Consider the following 23567-nt stretch of genomic DNA (forward strand, 5'->3'; position numbering starts at 1 on the left):
CAGAGGAAGCTCTGAATGGACGAGCCTTTGTGGTGTCTAAACTTATCAGATGACTGAACCAGTTTTAAACCGGACCTCAAACAGCTTCATCACACAGAAGATGACACATAAAATAGTATTTCAGTGCCAGGCGGGTTGTTAGTAAAGAGCTGAAATGTGGCCTTTCTGACATTTTCTTTGTTACTCAACATTTATTTCTTCTTTTTTAGGTCAAATATGTCTTAACTTGCTGCTGACTGACGACTAACTGCTGAATATACTCCAAAGAAAACCTTCCATAAAATCAACAGATTTAAACACATGTGAAGTGAACCAAGCAGGTTACAGCCTGGAACCAAAAGAGTTTTCACAAGATTCACAAAGCGAGACAAAATGAGTGCAATTCAACAACCGAATCCAGAACAAATATAAGTTTGTCTTACGGACTGGTGCTTACAGATTTATTTAGACGCTCTGTTTCAATGAGCTCTGTCAAATCACTTTAAAATATTTTAGGGTGATTTGACAGAGCTCAGTGAAACAGAACTAAGAGCGATTATATCCAAAGCATTCACACCAGCCCTGTTTAGTTCGCTTTAATTGAACTCTAGTTCGTTTGCCTAGAAAGTTCGCCATTGAACTCTGGTGCAGACCAAAAATTCGAACTCTGGTCTGCCTAAAAACTTCGGTGTTGGTTTTGTTGAAGTGAACTCTTGTTTGGTTTGAACGCACATGTGAACGCCAAACGGACTAGAAACTGCTCCAAAAGCCGGAAGTGAACTACAGCTCAGGGCATTCTGGGTAAATACAGCCAAAACAAACGCACCAGACTGCTACTAGCTGGAGAAAGTATTTTTGGTCTTTGGCAAAAAAAGGAGGAACTGTTCAAATCTGAGGCTCCATTTTTGTTTACCTTTTGTATCTTCTTCAGAGGTTTTTGTGTTTTTTCCTTCAGTAGTTCTTGGTGCAGCGCCCCCACAGGCGATGGGGGGGACCAGATTTTTTTTGACTCAGTGCAATGTGGAAGCAAGCAACCACAGCTGGAAATGTAACAAATGTTGAAACTTTGCTTCTTAAACTCAAAATTCTGACTTTTAATCTCAGTAGATTAAAGTCGGAATTCTGTGAAAAAAATCTGAATTTTGAGAATTAGTCAGAATTCTGAGACAAGATCAAATTCGGCAAGAAAAGTCTGACTTTATTTATTTAAAAAATTTTGTAGCCTAAATCTTATTCCATAAGAAACAAAACACAAACAAACTTTATTTATGTATCTTATTTAACCAGTAAAATCCCAATGAGATTAAAAATCTCCTTTGCAAGAGATTGCAAAGGAGCAATCTCTTGCTCTTGCTTCAAAAGTTTTCTGGCCGAGCAGAAAACTTTTGAAACAAGAAGTGGAAACTTGTAGAGCGGTTTCTGGGAGATTACTCTGTCTGAAAGAGTTAGGCAACAAATCTGAAAGGAGGAGCGGTGGAACGGGTTTGGGTCGACTGATCTGAGCGCAGTGTGAATATTTCAGCGACATGACGGCGGACAATCAGGACACAGTGAGCGATAAAGGCGAGGGGGTGTTTTCGGCGGAGTGGGCAGCTCCTCACAAGGCCGCACATAAACACCCAGGCGTTGCTGAGAGACCTTTGGAGTGCAAACAATGACGGCATAAAGGAAGGTTAAGCCCCAAACTGGAGACACACACGCTTTTTTAGAAATGTGGGAAATTCTGCTTTTTTTTCCACCTAATCCCAGGATTATTTTTCGTCTGTTCGAGTCTGTGTCGCAATCTTTCTCGCATCCACGCTGATAAAAATTATTAAAAACAAAAACGGTCTTGGCTGAACATGCAAAATGGTTTTCCACAATGACTTCACCGAACAAGCCGACGAACAAGATGTTTAATTTGTTCTTTGACGTAAGCTGCAGCTACTGGGTGTGTATTTTTGGCAGACGCGCCGCTAATCACAGACCGTTTGCTGCTGCCAGGCTCTAATATCTCTAATTTCTGCTTTATTGGGAAACCCCTCTTAGCAAAGTTGACATGCAGTGAGCACCGAGGCGTCACAAATGAAGCTTTACACATCACCGACACATCAGCCAATAACCAAACAAACGGCAGAGTCCACTGCACAAAATGCACATTTTACCAAGTATGTTTGGTTTTGTTTCAAGTTGAAATTTCTTAGTGCTTAAAATAAAACTAAACTCATTTAAAAGTAACATTTCAGCAAGATATACTTCTACTGGCAGATTATTTCACTTATAAGAAGATAACAGAATTTAGTTGTACTCTGTATTTTCATGAGCAAAATGTGGATATTTTATGCAGAGCGAGTGGCAAACTGCAAAAAATACTAATATTTAGTCCAGTTTCTTGTCCAAATATCTTAATACACTTTAAATAAGACAAAACTAACATAAAAGTAAGTTTTCAGCAAGATATAGCTTCTTATAAAGCAATAGTTTTCGATGGAAAAAACTATTATTTCACTTATTTCACAATGAACTGGCGTTCCGCCGTTGCCTAGCAACACCAGCCAGGCCCAGCCCGTCACCTAGCAACCCAGCTGTGGCTCCACTGGCAGATTATTTTGGTTTTAAAAATTTCTAGAAAAAAAGTGGAAATTTCTATTCAGAAAGTCAAAAATTTGTTAGAGAAAAAAATAGAAATTTTGAGATTAATCAAGATCTCAAAGTTTTATTTAAAAAAATTTCATGAAAAATGTGGAATTTTGATAACATTTCTAGAAAAAAAAGATAAACTTATTAATTTGAAAAGTCAAGAATTTGCTATAAAATACTAACTCATTTAGATTAAATAAGCAATTATTATTGGTGGAAAACGTACCAGTTCCACTGGCAGATTATATCAGGTATAACGAGACACAGGTTTTAAGTGAAATGAACTAGTTCTTTTTAATAAATATTAAGAAATTATTTAGTGAAAACAAGCTATTATATTTTACTAAAGTGTTACTTGTAAGTTAGTTTTGTTTTATTTCAAGTGAACTAATTTATTTCCTCTACATTTAGACCAAAACCGCTTGTTAAGTTTAATGTTTTGCAGTGTCAGACTTCCTCCTTTGCAGTGGTGTGAGGGTGAGGGGCTCCAGATAGAAAAGCAGGCCGACTGTTGAGGGATTGTTGCCAGAGGAAGCCATTTATAACCTCCAAAGAGGAGGGACTGTCCACTGAGTGACTGCCTGCTAAGGCATGGCAGCTATGCGTCTTCAAAAGCCCCAGAGGAATGCAGCGCTGCGTGACCCTGAATGCAGCGCTGCGTGACCCTGAATGCGGCGCAGTGTGTGACCCTCTGCGGGGAATCTGTGCTCTCAAACACGGCCTTCCTGCAGCGGCTCTGTTCTGCAGAGGCAGCGATGGATGCATGCTAACCGTAGCAGGCTGTAACAATGCCAGTCGCTTTATTAGCATGCGAGAGTGCGAGGCGTCAGCAGCGGCACATGACTGCTTGGACTGCAGTGAATAGTTGGATATTATGTTTCCAGTGCGATGCAGCCAGTGCCAGAAATATATTTGGACAAACTGATAAACTCCCCCTCATGTCCCTCATCTCTCTTCGTGTCCCTTCATGTTCCTCATGCTGAGCCACTAAAGAAGTGGAGACTTTCTGACGGGGTGTAGAAAGATCAAAGTTAGCCACCTGGGAGTTGATATAATCAATATCATCGTCTTAATAGCATCACAGTTACATATTTTACTGAAGTCGTGCAGACCCAAGTTAAAATTAGAAACTCTACCGCTTTCAGTTTGTGTTGTGTTTAGGATTGTATTTGAAATGTAATCAATCACAAATTTATTGATGGAACTTGACTTAATGTCATGTTTTGATTGTTGATTCTATGTTGCTTTGTGTTTCTGTGTTTGATATGATGTAAAGCACTTTGAAATGCCTTGCTGCTGAAAGGTGCTGTACAAATAAAATTTGATTTTTGATTTTTTGATTTTCTGGAACAGAAAACCAAGGATTTGACTAGTCCATCGGTCATTTTAAATGTTCTACAGGTTTTTGTTTGACATTTTACAGAAGGGTTTGTGTCTCATTAATTTGTGGTCATGATGTCTGTGTGTTGCAGTTTGCCTGGGAACGGACATGAAGCTAGCTCTGCCCTCCAGCCTGGAAAATCACTATGAGACCCTAAGGCTGCTCTACACCGGCTGCCAGGTTGTCCACGGCAACCTGGAGATCACACACCTGAGCGGGAACCCGGACCTCTCCTTCCTGAAGGTACTTTAAGTCTTTAAGAAACAAAAAATCATCCAAAAACAGATTTGTACGACAGCGTATTAGAGCCATTGTTGATGGATTTTAAAAAGGTAAATTTCAGCCAAAAAAGTCAGAAATTTTTATATTGATCTCAGAAATAAAACTAAGTGAAAATTTCAGAGTTTGAAAAGTATAAAATTTTGTACTTTTGAAAATGCTATGATTTTCAAAAGTACATATTTTCACTAGTTTTGGAACTTTGGAAATGCCTATTTATTGTTCTAGGAACTTTCTGAGATGAATCTCAAATTTTCTGTTTGGTTTCTAGTAAATTTGACTTTCTGAACTGAACTTTTAGAAATCTTTCCTAGAAAATTTCTGATGTGATTTTCAAAATTTCTGAATTTCTTTCTTGTAAATTTTCTACTTTTTGAATTCAAAAACTTTCATATATTTTCTAGAATAATTATTAAATTTACCCGAGTTTTGTTCTTACAAATTAAAAATTTTACGAAGTTTTTTTCTAGAAAAGTTTTGAAATTTATCTCTGTTTCAGATTTTTTTTCTAGAAAATGTAAAACTTTATTGAGTCAGAAATGTTCAAGTTTTTTCTAGAAAATTTCTGAGATGAATTTCAAAATTTCAGATTTTTATCTTGCAAATTTTAAACTTTCTGACCTCAGAAATGTTCAAGTTTCTCATGAAAATTTGTGAAATTAATCTCAAGATTTCTGAGTTGTTTTTTTTTTTTTTTAGCTTTTTTTTCCAAATATGGCCCTGCCATGTTCCCATACCTGGCAGATATATGTTTTAAGTTGCTTTTGGTTGGCATTATTGGGCTCCGTACAAACTCTCCATGCTAAATGCTACTATAGCATTTAGTACGATTAGCCCTGTTAGCATTGCTGCCAGTGTCTGTCTGTGTTTTCCATATAGAATGTCGACCCTCTAACTCAGTTAGCCAAAAAGATGCCAAATTAACATTAGCTTTACTACTTGTCATGCTAATGCAGCTAGCTGTTTGAATAACTTTATTAATACCTGACTTAAAAAAGGTTTTAAAAAAACTCCTAAAAAGATGGCAGCTAATATGTTATGGTGAGGAATCCAGCTACACTTGAGATTTTAGGAAGAAACGTAATTAACTAATAATGTCTCTATCTTATAATTAATAAATGTTAGCTTTGTTAGCTCCATACTGAAGACGTGTTGTTGAGTGTTGTTGTTAGCCTGAGCTAACAGGTGTGTGGTGTGTTCAATGCCTGGAAAACAGATAAAAGTTTTAGCTTTCAAATGAAGTCAATTCAAGTCATCAGCTGATTTCTCTGAACATATTATCAAAAACAGAAGAAATGTTTTCAGATCGCTTTTTTTAGTAAGTCATGTCACCAGGTGACTCAGAGCCCATCCAATCACTGAACAGATGCTTAGAACAGATAAATGTGTGGATGTGCCAAAACTTTCTCCAGCTGAACAGAAACAAAACTGAAGTTATTATTTTTGGACCTAAAGAGGAACGATCTAGAGTCATAGATCTAGAGTTATAGATCTAGAGTCAATGCACAGCTTCAGTTATTACAACTAAAAACCAGCGATCAGGCCCGAAACCTGGGAGTAGTGATGGACTCTGACCTGAACCTCCAGAGCCACATAAAGACAGTTACAAAGTCGGCCTTCTATCACCTGAAGAACATTTCCAGGATTAAAGGACTAATGTCTCAGCCAGATCTAGAGAAACTCATCCATGCGTTCATCTTCAGTCGTATTGATTATTGCAACAGCGTCTTCACAGGTCTGTCCAACAAATCAATCAAACAGCTGCAGCTGATCCAGAATGCTGCTGCTCGCGTTCTCACTAAAACCAGGAAGATAGAGCACATAACACCAGTTTTAAAGTTCCTCCACTGGCTCCCTGTAGCTTAAAGAATAGACTTTAAAATACTGTTGTTAGTTTATAAATCACTGAACGGCTTAGCACCACAATACATTAAAGATCTGCTTTTATTGTATCAACCTTCCAGACCTCTCAGGTCTTCCGGTTCTGGTCTGCTCTGCATCCCCAGAACCAGAACCAAACGAGGAGAAGCAGCTTTCAGCATCTATGCACCACGAATTTGGAACAAACTTCCAGAAAACTGTAAAACAGCTGAAACACTGACTTCTTTTAAATCTCAACTGAAAACCCACCTGTTTAGAATTGTATTTGAAATGTAATCAATTACAAATTTATTGATGTAATGATTGATTCTATATTGCATTGTGATTCTGTGTTTGTTATGATGTAAAGCACTTTGAAATGCCTTGCTGCTGAAATGTGCTATACAAATAAAATTTGATTGATTGATTGATTGATAAGTCTTCCTGTCTGTCGCCTCACTCCACAGGAAATCGTAGAGGTGCAGGGTTATGTACTCGTTGCACATGTCTCGGTGAGCCTGGTGCCTTTGGACAACCTTCGGATCATAAGAGGAAGCCATTTTTACAACTCCAACTATTCGCTGGCTGTGCTGGACAATCAGGGGCTGAAGACGCTGCGACTTCGTAGCCTCAAAGGTCGTTTGTGTGACCTGTGTTTGTTTATGTTCGCTATAAGATTTGAAAAGTCACGTCTGATAGTTCTGGTGTCGTTTGTCCTGCAGAGATCCTGTTGGGCGGGGTGTCTATTTTGGGGAACCCCCAGCTGTGCTTCCCGGACCCGGAAAACATCATATGGAGGGACACTCTGGACGAACAGAACACCAAACCGCACCGCCTGCAGGCCCGAGCTCCCAACTGTGAGCTGCTAACTATCATACTCCTGCAGTGAAGCACCGAGACGATTAGGGCCATTGAAAACAAAAAGAGTGAATCTCTGCCAAAATGTTTTAAAAAGTCTGAAATTTGCTAGAAACAAACTTAGTCAAGATATCAAAGTTTTTGATTAAAACATTTCTTGGAAAAAAGTTACATTTTTATATAAAAATTCATAGAAACAAACATTGATATTCTGAGTTTGAAAAGTCAAGACTTTGCTAGAAACAACTCTGCAATTTTGACTTAAAAAATTCATTTAAAAAAATGGAATTTTGATGTAAAAATATGTTTTTAAAAAGTGAAAATTGCTGTTTGAAAAGTCAATAATTTCCTAGAAAAAACTCTTTTGTTGAGTCTGTATGCTCCAGTTAATCGATTACTAAATTAATTGACAATTATTTCTGTAATCGATTAATCACGAATAATTTGATTAATCGTTTCAGCCCTACTGTAATCCACAACTTGTAAAACCAGTTTGTTTTAGTTTTCCGTCTTTGACATCTTTCTTGGTTCAGATGTTAATCCAGCATCTTTTTCAAGGTTCTGTGTTAACCTACCGTCTTTTAGGAATTTATAACCTTTCTCATTGTTTCATCTGACATTCGCTTTGTTTTTTTATAGTACTTTTTATCAAACATCCTGGCGCGGCAGGTTGATACATTATCCTGTGACTTTCTGTTTTCTTCTGCTACTCAAGTATCGTTTCTCAGTGATCGGCTGAGGAACGTTGCAGAATCTGTTTTTTCTTTTTGTTGAAACTGTGATATTTATGAGCTCATTTTTCTGCCGTTGCTTGTTTTTCTCCGGTTCAGGTCCAAGTTGTCATCCTGCATGTGGGAAGAGCTGCTGGGGGGAAACTGAGCAGGACTGTCAAACACGTGAGTTTCTATCTTCAGTCTTCACTGTAAAAAGTAAAATCTGACCAAGTATTTTTGGTCTAATTTCTAGAGCAAATATCTTAATAGACTTGAATGGAGACAAAAGGACGTAAAAGTAAATTTTCAGCAAGATATAGCCGCTTGTTGTAAGTCAATAGTCCCTTAACATTAATGAAAAATGCTAGCTTAATGAGCTTATTATTTCTTCCAAAACATGGGAAAGATGTATTGCTACAAGTGAAATAATCTGCCAGTGGAACTAGAACTGGGTTGCTAGGTAACGGGTTTGGCTTGCCTGGTGTTGCTAGGTAACGACAAAGTTCCAGTTGATTGTGAAATAATCTCCCAGTGGAACCAGAACGTCATCATCAATGTTAAGGAATTATTGACTTAATACAAGATCCTATATTTTGCTGAAAAGCGACTTGTAAGTTAGTTTTCTTATTTCAAGTGTACTGAGATATTTGGACTAGAAACTAGACCAAAAATGCTTGGTGTTGATGGCGAAGCTGCAATATTTTAACAAACGGGTAATGAAACTGTTGCTTTTTTCCTGATTTTCAAAGTGACCAGAATAAACTGTGCGTCTGGCTGTCAGCGATGCAAAGGTCCTTTTCCTAACGACTGCTGTCACACGCAGTGTGCGGCCGGGTGCACCGGACCCAGAGACTCGGACTGTTTGGTAAATGACGCCATCTTCACTCTTTCTGTTTTATTTCTGCAGCCAGTACTTCACGTTTCCCCCCCTTGTTCTTCTTCTCAGGCATGCCGTCACTTCAACGATAGCGGAATGTGCAAAGAGAATTGCCCCCCACCCAACTTCTACGACCCCGTCACCTACCAGAGCAAACCCAACCCCAACAAGAAGTTGAGCTTTGGAGCCACCTGCGTCAAGACGTGTCCCTGTACGAACTGAGATTAGAAATCCAGCTCAAGACATTCAGAGACTCTGGGTTGCCCTTTGAACTCTGTCTCTCTCTCTGTTCAGATAACTACCTGGCCATGGAAGTGGCCTGCACTTTGAACTGTCCCCGAGCCAACAAGGAAGTCATCATCAAGCAGCCGGACGGCACTGAGACGCAGAAATGCGAAAAGTGTGAACCTGAATGCGCCAAAGGTGGGACGCTGATGCGTTGTTTTGCTAACACTCATTGGTAGAGTGGAAAAAAGTCACGTGCTCAAGCAAGATTTCAATTTTTATTCAAGTAAAACTGAAAAGCAGCCGTCTAAGAAATTATTCGAGTGAAAAAGTATTTGGCAAACTGCAAAAAGACAAAATCTTACCAAGTATTTTTGGTGTTTTTTCCAGTGCAGATATCTTGGCACACTTGAAATAAGTAACTTTATAGCTAGATATAGAAGCTTGTTTAAAGTAAATAATTCCTTAGTATTGATAAAGGTGTAGTTTCACTGGCAGATTACTTGACTTATTTCACAAGAAACTGGCGTTCCGCCGTTACCTAGCAACACCAGGCAAACCCAGCCCGTCACCTAGCAACCCAGTTCTAGTTCCACTGGCAGATTATTTCACTTATAAGAAGACATTTTCCCCATGTTATAAGTAAATATAATTTGAGACTCAAAAATGGATCAGCTACTGAGATGAAATTTTACAAAAAATATATAAATTTTTTAAAGATTAAAAAAAAACCCTTAATTGTTTGGATATATGTTCCACACAGAACTCTTCAAGTGGCATAATTTTAGCTTCACGTTGTTCAAATTCTGTGAATTTAATTAAGCATATTTTGCTATTCAATTATTAATTGTTTGAATCAAAATATAATCGGCAGGTTAAGTCAAGCAGAAAAGTTTGAGCTTTTCACATGTTGAAATTACTAGTGTTTGTTTAGCTGTAGATTCAATTTTTTGCTACAAATAAGTATTCAGTAAAGGGATATTTATTTTGTCAAAGCAAACTAAATACTTGCATCTGTTAATGCATTTCTATTATTGTATAAAAATGGTTTAAATGAAAAATCTGCAGAATATTCCATGTTTTTATTCCAATTAGTCGTCAGAATAATCAATATCTAAAATAACTGTTAGGTACAGCAATAACTTAAAACAATAACTTATTGCCATCGTCAGAGGTGGGTGGAGTACCCCAAGATTGTACTCAAGTAAGAGTATCTCTACTTCAACATATTTTACTGAAGTAAAAAGTAGCCATCCAAGAAATGACTCAAGTAAGAGTAAAAAGGTATTTGGTAAAAAGTTTACTCAAGTACTGAGTAGCTGATCAAGTTTTCAATCATTTAATATTTCAAAATTACATAAACAGGCAGATCAAGGTATAATGTTAAGTGTAAATTTTGGTATTTTATAGACCAAAATGACAGTAATTCATATAAGTAACAAAAAATAACAAAATCAGGCAAAATGAATTTTTTCCAAATCAGTTTCTTTCAATAAAAAAAACTTCTGAAACTTTAATAAAAAACTGCAGGTGTGTGTCTGTTTCTGGTGAATTTCTGGTTAAAACATGTTTGTTTTTCATTCAGGAGGTAGACAATCCAGAAATTTTACTCGTGTAAGAGTAGAAATACTTCATAATGACATTACTCAGAAGGACAGAGAAGTAAAAATGATCATAAAAGTAAATTTTTCCTCAAGAGAGAAACTCAAGTAAATGCTGCTACCCGACTCTGCGCATTGTGACAAAAGTATAAGAACAAAAATCCTTCCAGCTGGAATAACTTTTCAAACGCACTTTGCCTCAACCAAAGGGGAAAAAACGATTTAAAGGGTCAAAAAGAGCAAAAATCTCCTCCAACGTTCTGCCACCGTGTTTACAGACGTTAGTCATTGTTGTTTCTGTGAATCTGCTTGGATTTAATTTTGTTCTCTCTGACTGGGTGATGTTGAACTTTTGCCACAGATTGCTACAGTCTGGGTATGGACAGCCTGGGCGTCGTGGACAACCACAGCGTTACCGTGGTGACGCCTGCTAATGTGGGTCAGTTCACCAAGTGCTCCAAGATCTTCGGGAGCCTGGCTTTCCGCGCTCAGAGCTTCGCCAGGTAAGGGGACAAAAACACGACATTAGTCATGAAATGAAACTGATTTTATCAGTGAATACCAGAAATGAAAACAGCTGTGACTGAAGAGAGCAAGGAAGTCCCTCACTTGCTTGAAAATGCTTGTTCTCAAGGTTTGGAAAAGTGCTTGATTTCCATGAAAAGTCCTTGAAAGTTCTCCATATTCAGTTTTGTAATAAAGTGCGATCTAAACTTTAATTTTTTCACCTTCACTAGCAAAGGTTTAGAGTATCTAGTTGCATAAAGGCAAATAAATATTAGTAAAAGGTAATGAAGTGCATTCTGTTTGATTGAATTTGGAAAATATTGTTTACAGTTGAAAATGCACTGCAAAAACTCAAAATCTTACCAAGAATGTTTGGTCCAGTTTCTAGTGCAAATTTCTTAGAACAAACCTAACTTACAAGTAACTTTCAGTGACGTACAACAGCTTGTTTTAAGTCAATAATTGCTTAATGTTGATAAAAAATGTACTAGTTCAACCGGCAGGTAATTTTACTTGTATAACAAGACATTTTTTCCATATTATGAGTAAAATAATCTGCTAATAGAACAAGTACTTTTTTTAGTCGGTATTGAGGAATTATTTTCTTAAAACAAGCTCCTATTTCTTGCTGAAAAGTTACTTGAAACTAACTTTTGCCCTATTTCAAGTGCACTAAGTAAATCAAAATTACTTGGTAAAGTTTTATGTTTTTGCATTATAGATAACAAAAATACATACATATTTTTTCGGTGTTGCTTTTATAACAGTTACATTTACCTAAATTATTTCTATTTGCTAAATGCCAAAGAACTGAACAGAACGTTTTTTTTTGTAACTTTCTCAAGAAAGTGTGTGCAAAAGAAACACTTCAAAACATTAAATTTTAGTATTCTACGTTCCCTGCTGTAGAACGTCGAATACTATCACCAGATATTAATGACATAAAATGGTGAATTTAAACGGTATTCTTTAGTTCATTTGTGTCGTTTCGATTGCCAAAGTGTGCTGCTGGAAAAGTTTGTAAACTTGCCTGGAAAATGCTTGAAAAGTGCTTGAATTTTACTGTGTGAAAAATGTACGAACCTTGTGAAATAAATACAAATGTAATGCACTGCAAAAACCCAAAACTTTACCAAGTATTTCTGGTCTAGTTTGTAGTAAACTTGAAATAAGACCAAACTGACTTAAATGTAACCTTTCAGTAAGATATAGGAGCTTGTTCTAAGTGAATAATTCTTTAATATTGATGAAAAAGGGAAATAATCTGCCAGTGGAACTAGAACAGGGTTGCTAGGTGACGGGTTTGGCTTGCCTGGTGTTGCTAGGTAACGGCGGAGTGCCAGTTCATTGTGAAGTAATCTGCCAGTGGAACTAGGACATGTTCATCAATATTAAGGACAACAAGCTCATATTTCTTGCTGAAATGTTACTTGAAAGTTAGTTTTGTTTTATTTCAAGTCTATTTATGCTAGAAACTAGACAAAAATATTGGGAAAAATTTTGTGTTTTTGCAGTGTAAACATTTAGTAACTGGAAACATTTTTATTTCTGACATTATATCATAATAAAAGTGTTTATTTTTCTTATCTTTTTTAAAAATAAACCGCTCAGTTACACATTGCTCTGGACTTATAACTATAGTATTTATGTTGAAATGTTGCCCTTTCTGTAAAACATTTTTATTTTTATATTCTATCTTTGTGAATCTATTTCTAATAAAGGATATTTCTATCTTTTTGTTGTCTCTTTGTCTTCGTTCAGGGACCCTGTGACCAACTCATCCGGCCTGACTTTGGAGCAGCTGAAAGGCTTCAGGAAGCTGGAGGAGATTGCAGGCATGTTTGGCTTTTACCTGCAAAACTTTTAAAGTTGCTGGACAAGGCCACTCAAAAGTCTCCAGTATTATCGTGATTTTTTGTTTGCAGGTTATTTGTACATCGACGCCTGGCCGGAGGAATGGAGCAACCTTTCTGTGTTTGAGAACCTTAAAGTGATCAGAGGCAGGATGCTCTACATGTAAGTTTACAGCTAGCATCGCTAACTGATGACTCAAGCCAAGCCAAGTTTCTAGCAACTTTTTTTTAAATTCAGTTTTTTTAACAACCAGAGAAATCAGTAACTGTTATTTCATGAAAAATACATAAAACATACTGAAAAAATACAAGTATTCTTTGTGTTTCCCGGTGAAAATATCGAAGTACACTTGAAATAAGACAAAAACTTTCAACTAATAGTATCGCATGTTGTAAATTAAGTAATCTGCCAAGGTAGCCAGTATTTTTTACATCAGTACAAATAAATTATTGACTTAAAAGAAGCTCCCATGTCTTGCTGAAATGTTTAGTTGAATGTTTTTGACTTTTTTTCAAGTGTGCTAAGATATTTGCACTAGAAACTAGACCAAAAATACTTTTTTGTGCGTTTTTGCATCTTCTTCTATGGTATGTAAAAATGAACCCCGTCTTAAAGTGAATAAGACTGCATCCATTTTCTAAATTCCTTTTATTTTTATTCTTGCTGTATTTCTGCTTCTTCTTTTGAATTCTTTGCAACTAGAAACCCAGAATCTGCGACGCTCGGCCATTTTGTGCCTAAATGGTTAAACTGAGACCCAGAAACACTGAATGCACTGAATGCCTGCCTTTTAAAGTCCATCCACTCACAGTGTCTCTTTGTTTGCACGTTTTCCCGTCTGGTAACGGTAATAAATGCTAATTATTAGCCAGCTCTGATGCTTTGACCAGCAGGAAATACCACAGTCTCTGGGAAGCGTTTTTATCGCAGCAGAATAAGTCAGGTGTGTTATTCGTTAACATACCAGGGTTGAGTAGTTTAGATGTTGATGTGTTTTCTGTTTTAGGGGCGTGTTTTCACTGGCAATCCAGAATCTGCACATCCAGTCTCTGGGGCTGCGTTCGCTGCGCAGCGTCAGCGGAGGCCTGGTGTTGTTGTACAACAACTCTGAGCTGTGCTACACCGACTCTCTGCCCTGGGGGTCAATCCTGCATCCCACCGAGGGGCCGCAGCGCATCGTCAGCCTCAACCAGGAACCCAAAGTGTGCGGTAGGTCAACGCTCAAACAGGAAATGTAGAAACCAAAATGGCCACAATACAACACAAAGCCAAGCAAAGAGGAAAGAAAATAAACTGTGTTTTTTAAAATAAAAAATAAACAAATCTGAAAAGTGTGGTTTGCATTTGTATTTAGCCCACTTTCAATTTCAGGATTTGTTTTTTGTAAAAACTCAAACAGTGCTTGAAATCACATATTAAAAGGTGTTATTTGCTTCATTTGCTGTTTGTACTTCCAGAGGAGGAGGGACGTGTTTGCCATCCGCTGTGTAAGGGGGGCTGTTGGGGCCCGGGGCCCGGCCAGTGCGTGTCTTGCAAGACGTTCCAGCGAGGCACCGTGTGTGTGGAGCAATGTGACGTCTATCAGGGGTAAATGTCATCCAAACATCACGTCTGCTTGGATACTTTAACATTCAAGTAAATTAATGGGAAGGGTTTTGAAAACATGATGAGAGGTAATGATGATATTACAGTCTCTATATAACGCAGGTAACTCTGGTTGAGACGTCTAATAGCATCATGTAGCTGAAGCCAGACTGTGATTTGGGATGCGATCTTACATCCTTTGCATCCTTTCTGTCACAGAGCTGTTCCTGAATACATTGATGGGTCTTTGTGCAAAACCTGTCATGATGAGTGTCGACCTCTGAACGCCTCTGCATCCTGCCACGGCCCAGTAAGACGCCATACCATACAACACCACAACATACCACAGTTTACCATACCATACACCATGTTTTATAATATATACCATACACCTTACCATAGCATACCATGCCATAGATTACAATACACCATATCATTCTGTACCTTAACATGCTATTCCGTATTATAACATTTACCATTCTATATCATTCCATACAATATGTCATATCATGTAACACACCATACCGTTTGATGTTGTCCTCATAACTTTGTAATTTTGTGTTTTTGTTATGTAAAGCACCTTGAACTACTTTGCTGCTGAAATATAAATAAACTTGATTGATTGATTTACCATATACCATGTAATATACTGTACCTTACACCAGGGGTCCCCAAGTCCAGTCCTCTAGAGCTACCATACGTTGTTTTTCCACCCTGGTCCTCAAGGCACACTACCCTGCATGTTTTGGATATCTTCCTGCTTTAGCACACCTGATTTCAGTTGATGACCAATTAACAGACTCTCGCTGAACTGCAGTTATCTGAATCAAATGCAGGAAAACATCTAAACTTGCAGGGCAGTGTGCCTTGCAGACCAGGGTTGAGGAAACACTGGCATATACCGTACCATACACCACACCATACCATATAGCATACTCTACCAGGACATGCAATAACACAAACATGTATTGTAATGCCATAACATGTTATAGCAATACAGTATAATGCATTATACTGTATTGTACCATACTGCAGTTTAACATACTGTTGTACTATTCTAAGCTATATTATATGATGCTATGCTATACTATTATTGGATTGAGTTTATATTGTGTTTTTCTAGTCCTATCGACCATTAAATGCTCTTTAAACCAAAGCTACATTCACCCTGTGACATTCACAAACGAGGGCACATTTATACACTGATACGCAGATTGATAGGCATCCTTGCCTGGGGGGTAAGGCACTTAGCCTCCGTTGGGAAGTCATGTTGGTGGTCAAGTGAGGTTATGTTTTTAAATGAGTTCTCATTTCACTTTAAACCTTCCTCTGCCTCCAGGGTGCAGACGACTGCACCGAGTGTCTCCACTATCAGGATGAAAAGATTTGTGTGGAACGTTGTCCCAGCGGAGTGAAGGAAGATCAACAAACTGTGTGGAAATACAGCAATGAAACGCGACACTGTCTGCCCTGCAACACTAACTGCACACTGTCGTGAGTGAACACGCACATCCAGTCTGAGAAACCCAAGCAAACACACCGAACATGTGACAGTAAGTCACACCAAGACTCTCTCGTTTCAGCTGCACCATGATGGATGAGAGAGGCTGCCCCATTGATACCAGGACTGGGTAAAATCACGCTTTTCATGCTGCTTTAAGAGTGTCTTAAGGATGCCTGAATCCCTCAAAATGCTTGAATTTCAAATATTTTCAAGGTCTTATAAGAGCACTGCAAGAATACTGAATAAAGTGCTTGATACTAAAACTAAAGGGTTTTTGTATTTTGTGCTGCTACCATACGGCAGTTTAACATACTGTTGTACTATTCCAAGCTATATTATAGGATGCTATGCTATACTATTATTGGACTGAATTTATATTGTGTTTTTCTACTCATATAGACCATTAAATGCTCTTTACACCAAGCAGTTGGCTGCTAGCTAACAATTGTAAAATTAAACATAGCTAAAATGGATAATGTTAATAATAACAGTTAAAATCGTACACAAAACATAGCAAAATTACTCATGAAGCAATGTATATTATTAAATTTGTCTAAAATATATGTTAAAGTATCACATTTGTAAAGAAAACGGAGCTGATCCTAATACATACCTCAGTTACAAACGGCAACAGAAAAAAAGTGGGAGGAGCTTTCAGTTATTGGTTACTATGGCAACCACCAACTGCCAAGAGCGCCTTTAACTTATTACACTAATAAATGTCTGGAGAAACAATTTGACTAAACAAAATAAAATCAAAGAATAAATAAACACATTTTCAGTTAAAATAAAACCCTGTTACATATGCGAACTGTATGTAAACTCTCACCAGAACAGAAAATACTGGTGTCATCAGCAAATGATATAAATCTTATACATGTCAATATGAACAGTTTGGGACCTAAAACCGATCTTTGAGGAACACCACAATATTTGTCCATATTAGAACCTTTGAAATTCTCCTAAACGTCTCCTCTCTGTTTAGTTCGACCACAACCGTCGCTGCTGCAGTCGGTGGAGTCGTGCTCTTCCTCATCTTGCTGGGTCTGCTGGTCTTTTATCTGAAGAGACAGAAGAAACTGAAGAGGAAGGAGACCATGAGGAGGTACCTGCAGGAACAGGAGGTGAGCGCTGGCAGTGATTGGATCGCAGTTTGCTTGTTTTTTTTTTCTTTTCTTTGCGCAGTTCAGACTGATATTGTGTTTAATCTGCGCCGTGTTTCCTCGGTGCAGCTGGTGGAGCCGTTGACGCCGAGCGGCGCGTCTCCAAACCAGGCTCAGATGCGAATCCTGAAAGAGACGGAGTTGAAAAAGCTCAGGCCACTGGGTGCGGGTGCCTTTGGGACTGTCTATAAGGTATGCACACTTCATGTTTTGTGTTTTTTGTTCTGTTTATATTTAAAATGACCTTTTCTTTCCAAAAATAATTGCTGTTTTAGGGGGTGTGGGCTCCAGAAGGAGAACACATAACAATACCGGTGGCCATTAAAGTCTTGAGGGAGAACACTTCACCGAAAGGCAACAAAGACATTCTTGATGTGAGTTAAAAACAGATTAGAGCAAATATGTCATACTCAACCAATATAGCATTTTATGAGGTTCTCTACACTCCAGGTACTAAATTACATCAATCAGTCCTTCTAGTTTTTTGCAGAAATTCAACTGATTCCCGCATTTTTTTTATTTTATCGCTAATGCATGCTTGAAATTTTTTTTTTTTTAATTGTTGGGTTTAGTAGTGCTAGCGTCCACCTGCATAGCAAAAAACACAAATCTTGTGTATTTGTGGTTCAGTTTCTAGTGAAAATATCTTAACACACTTGAAATAAGACAAAGCTATTTCTTGCTGAAAAGTAACTTTTCAGCAAGAAATACAAGCTTATTTTATGTCAATAATTTCTTAATATTGATGAAAAAGTGCTAATTCCACTGGAACATGGAAAAATGTTTTGCTATAAATGAAATAATCTACCAGTGCAACTAGAACAGGTTGCTAGGAGATGGACTGGGCTTGGCTGGTGTTGCTAGGTAACGGCACAACTCCAGTTGATTGCAAGATAAGCTAAATAATCTGCCAGGTGATTAGTTTTTAGTAGTTTTTCATCAATATTAAGGAATTATTTTCTTAAAACAAGCTCCTACTTGTTGCTGAAAAGCTGTGTATACATTAGTTTTGTCTTATTTTAAGTGGACTAAGATATTTGCACTAGAAATGGATCAAATATACTTGGTAAGATTTGAGTTTTCTGCAGTATTTCTCACTTCTACTACACTGCTACTTCAGCCTTACTTGATGTCAAGTTATTGTCTGGTATCGATGTGACGAGTAACAAGAAGTCACATGTAACGTAAGCAAAACGTATAGCAACATTTCTTGCAAATATTTCTAATTTAGCACAACAATATTTATGAGTTTGACTGAAAACAAATCACAATATCCTGTTGGGACTGATCAATGTGAAAACATGTTCAGTATTTAATATTAAGAACTATTTATGCAGAGACAGCTATTTATTAATATTTTAAGATTATGTTAATGGGTTTTACCAATACATTCTGGCGCAACCGTCCCTTTGGGATCATTCATGATCTTGATGTGACCCAAAATGAAAATGTGTTTTCGGGTCAGAATCCTGCAGCATCTCCTGTCTGCTTGCTCCCAGGAGGCGTTTGTGATGGCGTCGGTCACCAGCCCTTACGTGTGTCGCCTCCTGGGGATTTGCCTGACGTCTGCCGTGCAGCTGGTCACTCAGCTCATGCCGTACGGCTGCCTCCTCGACTACGTCAGGGAGAACAAGGATCGTATCGGTTCCCAGTACCTCCTGAACTGGTGTGTCCAGATTGCCAAGGTACCTTTAGATAACGACTCTCTAGTATTTCCGCCTTTGGTCTTTGCTTCGGCTCCAGCTTGATGGATCTGTGTATTGGTGTAGGGGATGAATTATCTGGAGGACATTCGGTTGGTCCACAGAGATCTGGCAGCCCGCAACGTTCTGGTGAAGAACCCAAACCACGTAAAGATCACCGACTTTGGCCTGGCCCGTCTGCTGGACATAGACGAGACAGAGTATCACGCTGATGGAGGAAAGGTGAGGCTGGACTACGATACCAAACCACAACATCAGAACTTCAGCTTCCATTGTTTGACTGGTGTTCCTGGATTTAAAGGTGCCGATTAAATGGATGGCTTTGGAGTCTATTCTGCACAGGAAGTTCACCCATCAGAGTGACGTCTGGAGCTACGGTCAGTGTTACTTAGAAGTTTTCACACCTTGGTTCGGTTGGGGACCAAAGATGCAACATTTGTTACATTTTCAGCTGGCATGTTTCGTTTTTAAATTGTGTCAAATGAACCAAAATAATTGAGAAATCTGTTCCCCTCCTCACCTGTGGGGAACTACTGAAGGAAATGACATAAAAACTTCTGAAGAAAACACTGAGCGCCAACTTCCTTCTTCACAAAATGTAACCAAAAATGGAGTAGTATTAGATTTTAGTGGTTGTAGGTAAAAAAAACACAAGCCATTTTTCCCTCCAACACTATTTTGTTTTAGTTGTATTTACCCAGAATGCCCTGCACTCTTAATCCTCTTCCTGCTTTTGCTGTGGCCTCCGGTCCGCTTGGCGTTCACATACGCATTTGAACTGCACTAGAGTTCACTTCAACAGAATCGAGACGGAAGTTTTTAGACGGACCAGAGTTCAATTTCGGATTCACACCTCCGCAAACAAGCTTTCCAGGCAAACACACTAGAGTTAGATTAAAGCGGATTAAACAGGATTGCTGTGAACGCACCCTTAAATGTAGTTTAGAGTAAAGGCATTTTCACACCTCATGGTCCAGACTCAGTTTGATGGGGGAACAAATTTACAACATTTGTTACATTTTCAGCTGGTGTGGTCCTCCTTCACACTGCACTGTGTCAAACAAAAAAAAATTATTTGAATCATCTGTTCCCCTCCTCACCTGTGGGGGCGCTGCACCAAGAACCACTGAAGGAAATTACTCAAAAACCTCGAAAGAAGGCAAGAGTACAACTCCCTTCTTCACGAAATTGTCAACTTTTAGTACATGCAGGATTTCTATTTTGTCTTTAGCAAAAGATCAGGAGCCATTTCTCCCGGAAACGTTTCACGCGTTTGATTTGGTTGTATTTACCCAGAATGCCTGTGCTGTAGTCCATTTCCTGCTTTTGGAGCGGCCTCTGGTCCGCTTGGCTTCCACATATTCATTCATTCCAACCGCACCAGAGTTCACTTTCCACCAAAAGAGACCGAGGTTTGTAGGCGGACCAGAGTTTGTGTTTTTGTCCGCATCAGAGTTCAGTTACAAACTTTCTATTTCTTACTACTTACATGTGACCAAGGTTTGTTCAAAGTGGATTCTTCCCAGAGGTGTAGAGATGTCTGATGTCTGATGACAAACCAAACTCTGTCGTTTTCAGGGGTGACTGTTTGGGAGCTGATGACGTTCGGCTCCAAGCCGTACGATACCATTGCGGCGAGGGAGATCCCAGATCTGCTGGAGGGAGGAGAGCGGCTTCCTCAGCCCCCGATCTGCACCATAGACGTCTACATGATCATGGTCAAATGTGAATACGGCACCAACCAAATCGTTCATTTACTGCCCTGGAGGGTAAAAAAAGTTTACACTTTGATTTCTAGCAATCTAGCAATTTTCTGTTTGCTTTGCAGGCTGGATGATTGATCCAGACAGCAGGCCCAAGTTCAAAGATCTGGTTCAGGACCTTAGCGCCATGGCGAGAGATCCGTCTCGCTACTTAGTCATTCAGGTAAACTTCACTAAGGCTGCAAATTAACTTCCTGGTGTCTGTATTATCGTAATATATCTTATTTTTTGTTGCTGTGTTCATGCAGTAAATGTAATACAAATGAACGTTAGTAACTTTAAGGTTTTTGAAAATCCTTTGATTGAGTCTCCCTTTTTTCCAGGATAACAAGCTACAGCAAAGACTTAAAAAATTAAAATTTGTTTTGAATTTACTGTGGATTTTCTCACACAGAATTAGAATTATAAATACAGACTGATATATTTACAGCCCCACTCGACGAATCACTCGAATGGTGATTAATCACGATTAATCGTGATTATTAAAATAATCGTCAACTAATCAACAAATTTAGTAATCAATTAATTGTTAACTGATGTATACAGACTCAAAAAAGGCTAACTTATTGAGAGCAGGGATTGAGCTTAAATTGTACAATGAAGGTGAAAAAAGGCGAGTCCTGACCAGAACTTTCTGCTCCTCCAGAACGACGAGCAGATGAGCTCCTGCAGCCCGGTGGACAGCCAGTTCTACCGGATGCTTCTGGAGGAAGGCGAGAACATGGGGGACATGATGGACGCCGAGGAGTACCTGGTACCGCAGCCCAACCTGTTCCCCAGAACCAGGGGCGACCAGGCCCAAGCCAGCGGCCCGATCCGCCACCAGTCCTACCGGGTCAGTGGGGAACGCAGACCTGCTTTAACTGGATCCCAGTTTGAGTCAGAAGGGTTACTGGTTTCATCCAACCATCCATTCATTTATTCATCCATATTTTCATCCATCCATCCGTCCGTCCGTCCGTCCGTCTGTCTGTCCAACATTCCCTCCCTCCTTCCCTCCTCAACATGGCCGTCTTTGTTACAGTATCTCTTTGTCTCTAATGAATAACGGTGATGATGAAACTCCATTGTTTCTGTTTTTCTGAGTTAATCGAAGCTGTAAATGTCAGTACTTGTAAAACAAATATCAGTTTTATTTTCATCACCTTTAAAGTGTTTCTTTCCTGCAGCAACAGAGCAAAGATCTGGATGGTGAGCCCTTGAACGCTGGTGGACCTCAGAGCATGTACTCGTCTCTGAGTACTTTGGGCCGCGGCCAGTGCCCCACCCTGCCAGTGGGAGCAAGCATGTCCAACGGCCTGTGGCCCCAGTTGGCTCGAACCATTTCAGCAGGAGGCCAGTCTGACTCCGTCTTCTTGGATGCGACTCCAGACGGACATTTCTTATCGCCGTCCAGCCCTGGACGCTACTGCAAAGACCCCACCTACCCCAGAGGGAGCCAGTGTGACCTGGAAACCGATGAGATGGACGGCTTTCATCATCCTAATCACCTTCATCACTCCCTGCCCAGGAGGAGTCAAGCCCACAGTCAGAGACCAGCCATGCCAGGTGAGCAGAGGAAAACACAGCAAAGTGTTGAGTAAAGTCTTAACATTTCCTCAAGAGCAACTACAGACTGTATGTCTCTGTTCATGGAGAATTAAGTGTTTTATTTTTCTATTGGGAACTTAAGAGGTTCCTGTTTTGTTATATTTTATGAATATGTTTAATTTTAACACTGAGAGAAAACCACAGTTTTTTGTTTGCTTGGTCAGTGTTGACTACAGTTGACACAAAATAATGTTCAAAGGTTTTTTTTCAGCATATTATGAAAAATTTTGTAATTTGCTATGAAAAAATAGTCGGCCCTACTGACACAAGAGAAAACTCAGGTTTTTAAGAAAATGGCCGCTGTTTGTTGATGGATAAGATCAATCAACTTTGGATTAACTAATTAATCGTTAACTTGCAGCCCTAGTCAATGTCTCTGAGAGATTTGTCTGATTTTCTGACTCTCCTCATTCGTTGTTCAGAGTACGTGAACCAGGAGATGCTGGATCCCAGACCGGCGATCCCTGAGCGACCCACTACGCTCCCACGTAAAGGCTCCAGAGTGGACCGACGGCTCCCCAACGGTCTCGGGTCCGGCCACAGCGTTGAGAACCCGGGGTACCTAATCCCCGTCAACTCCGCCTGCCCCGCCTTCGACAACCCGTACTACCTGGACCTCGGGGACAAAGCCAACGGCGCTCCGCCGGGAGCGGCGGGAGACGGCGCCACGACCCAGGAGAGCAAAGGAAACATCACCAGGCACGTCAACGGGTTCGTCACCCCCACTGCGGAAAACCCAGAGTATCTCGGACTTGCAGACACTTGGACTGGTCACACTTGAGGAGGAGGAACAGGAACTGCAGGAGTTGCAGATTGAGTTCTTCTAAGGGAGGAATGAGAAAAAGGGAAGACGGTTTGTTTTGTGACGGATCTGAGTGGGTCCTTGTTTGAATGTGAGCACATGGATTTGAGGCCGACTATCAGAAAACTCACTGTTGACTCCAGCGCAGTGTAGCATTAATATGGTGTCTGTGACATCGTGTGAATTCATCAACAATTTGGGACGCTTTGGTGAAAAACTCATCCCAGTACGACGAGAGTCTGACGATCGGACAACCATTCGACTGTTTTTCAGTTTTTCTTCACTGTTTAATTAATTTTCAGGCTTTTTTTTCACTACATATGAAGCAGTTTTTGTATTTTTTTTCTCAACTACCACAGACAAAACAACCCAAGATGCACATTGAGGATGGCGTTTAGCATTCTGGTCACATTCGACGAAGGTCTCTAGTGCCCTCAAAGCCATTTTGTGTCAAACAGAGAAGGCCCTTGCAGCCCATCTGGCCTTTGGGTATGCTCCCTGAAAGAAAGGCGTCCTGTATAGCGAAGACAGCAGCTTTGTGCCGCTCAGACGTATCGGACCACAGCTACTTTGCTGGGTCCGAGTAGACTTCATAAGCTAATGCATATTAAAGTCAACACTTACCCAAGAATCTCTGCATATTCCAAGCCAGTGAGCCACTCTCTTCAAGTTGGACAAAAGTTGGAAGAGATTTCCGTTAGGATG

The 23567-nt window shown here is 39.4% G+C and overlaps 1 protein-coding gene across 2 annotated transcripts in view; it reads left to right on the forward strand.

Moving 5' to 3' along the window:
• Positions 1–23567, forward strand: part of erbb2 (erb-b2 receptor tyrosine kinase 2) — a 29941-nt gene extending 6374 nt beyond the window's left edge. Inside the window, exons 2-27 of one of the 2 annotated variants that reach the window (XM_032573598.1) lie at positions 4071–4222; positions 6586–6754; positions 6841–6975; positions 7807–7872; positions 8439–8554; positions 8636–8777; positions 8861–8989; positions 10754–10895; positions 12661–12734; positions 12825–12915; positions 13760–13962; positions 14211–14340; positions 14557–14647; positions 15677–15831; positions 15921–15968; positions 16827–16965; positions 17074–17196; positions 17280–17378; positions 18504–18689; positions 18774–18929; positions 19009–19084; positions 20286–20432; positions 20536–20633; positions 21117–21305; positions 21640–22018; positions 22483–23567. In XM_032573598.1, coding sequence (XP_032429489.1) covers positions 4071–4222; positions 6586–6754; positions 6841–6975; positions 7807–7872; positions 8439–8554; positions 8636–8777; positions 8861–8989; positions 10754–10895; positions 12661–12734; positions 12825–12915; positions 13760–13962; positions 14211–14340; positions 14557–14647; positions 15677–15831; positions 15921–15968; positions 16827–16965; positions 17074–17196; positions 17280–17378; positions 18504–18689; positions 18774–18929; positions 19009–19084; positions 20286–20432; positions 20536–20633; positions 21117–21305; positions 21640–22018; positions 22483–22841 — 3794 coding nt within the window. In that variant the 3' untranslated portion in view covers positions 22842–23567. The remainder of the gene's footprint in view (positions 1–4070; positions 4223–6585; positions 6755–6840; positions 6976–7806; positions 7873–8438; positions 8555–8635; positions 8778–8860; positions 8990–10753; positions 10896–12660; positions 12735–12824; positions 12916–13759; positions 13963–14210; positions 14341–14556; positions 14648–15676; positions 15832–15920; positions 15969–16826; positions 16966–17073; positions 17197–17279; positions 17379–18503; positions 18690–18773; positions 18930–19008; positions 19085–20285; positions 20433–20535; positions 20634–21116; positions 21306–21639; positions 22019–22482) is intronic. The other variant, XM_032573599.1, reaches the window with a different exon arrangement.

This window comes from Xiphophorus hellerii, chromosome 10, assembly GCF_003331165.1.
Source record: "Xiphophorus hellerii strain 12219 chromosome 10, Xiphophorus_hellerii-4.1, whole genome shotgun sequence".
Classification (NCBI taxonomy): Eukaryota; Metazoa; Chordata; class Actinopteri; order Cyprinodontiformes; family Poeciliidae; genus Xiphophorus; species Xiphophorus hellerii.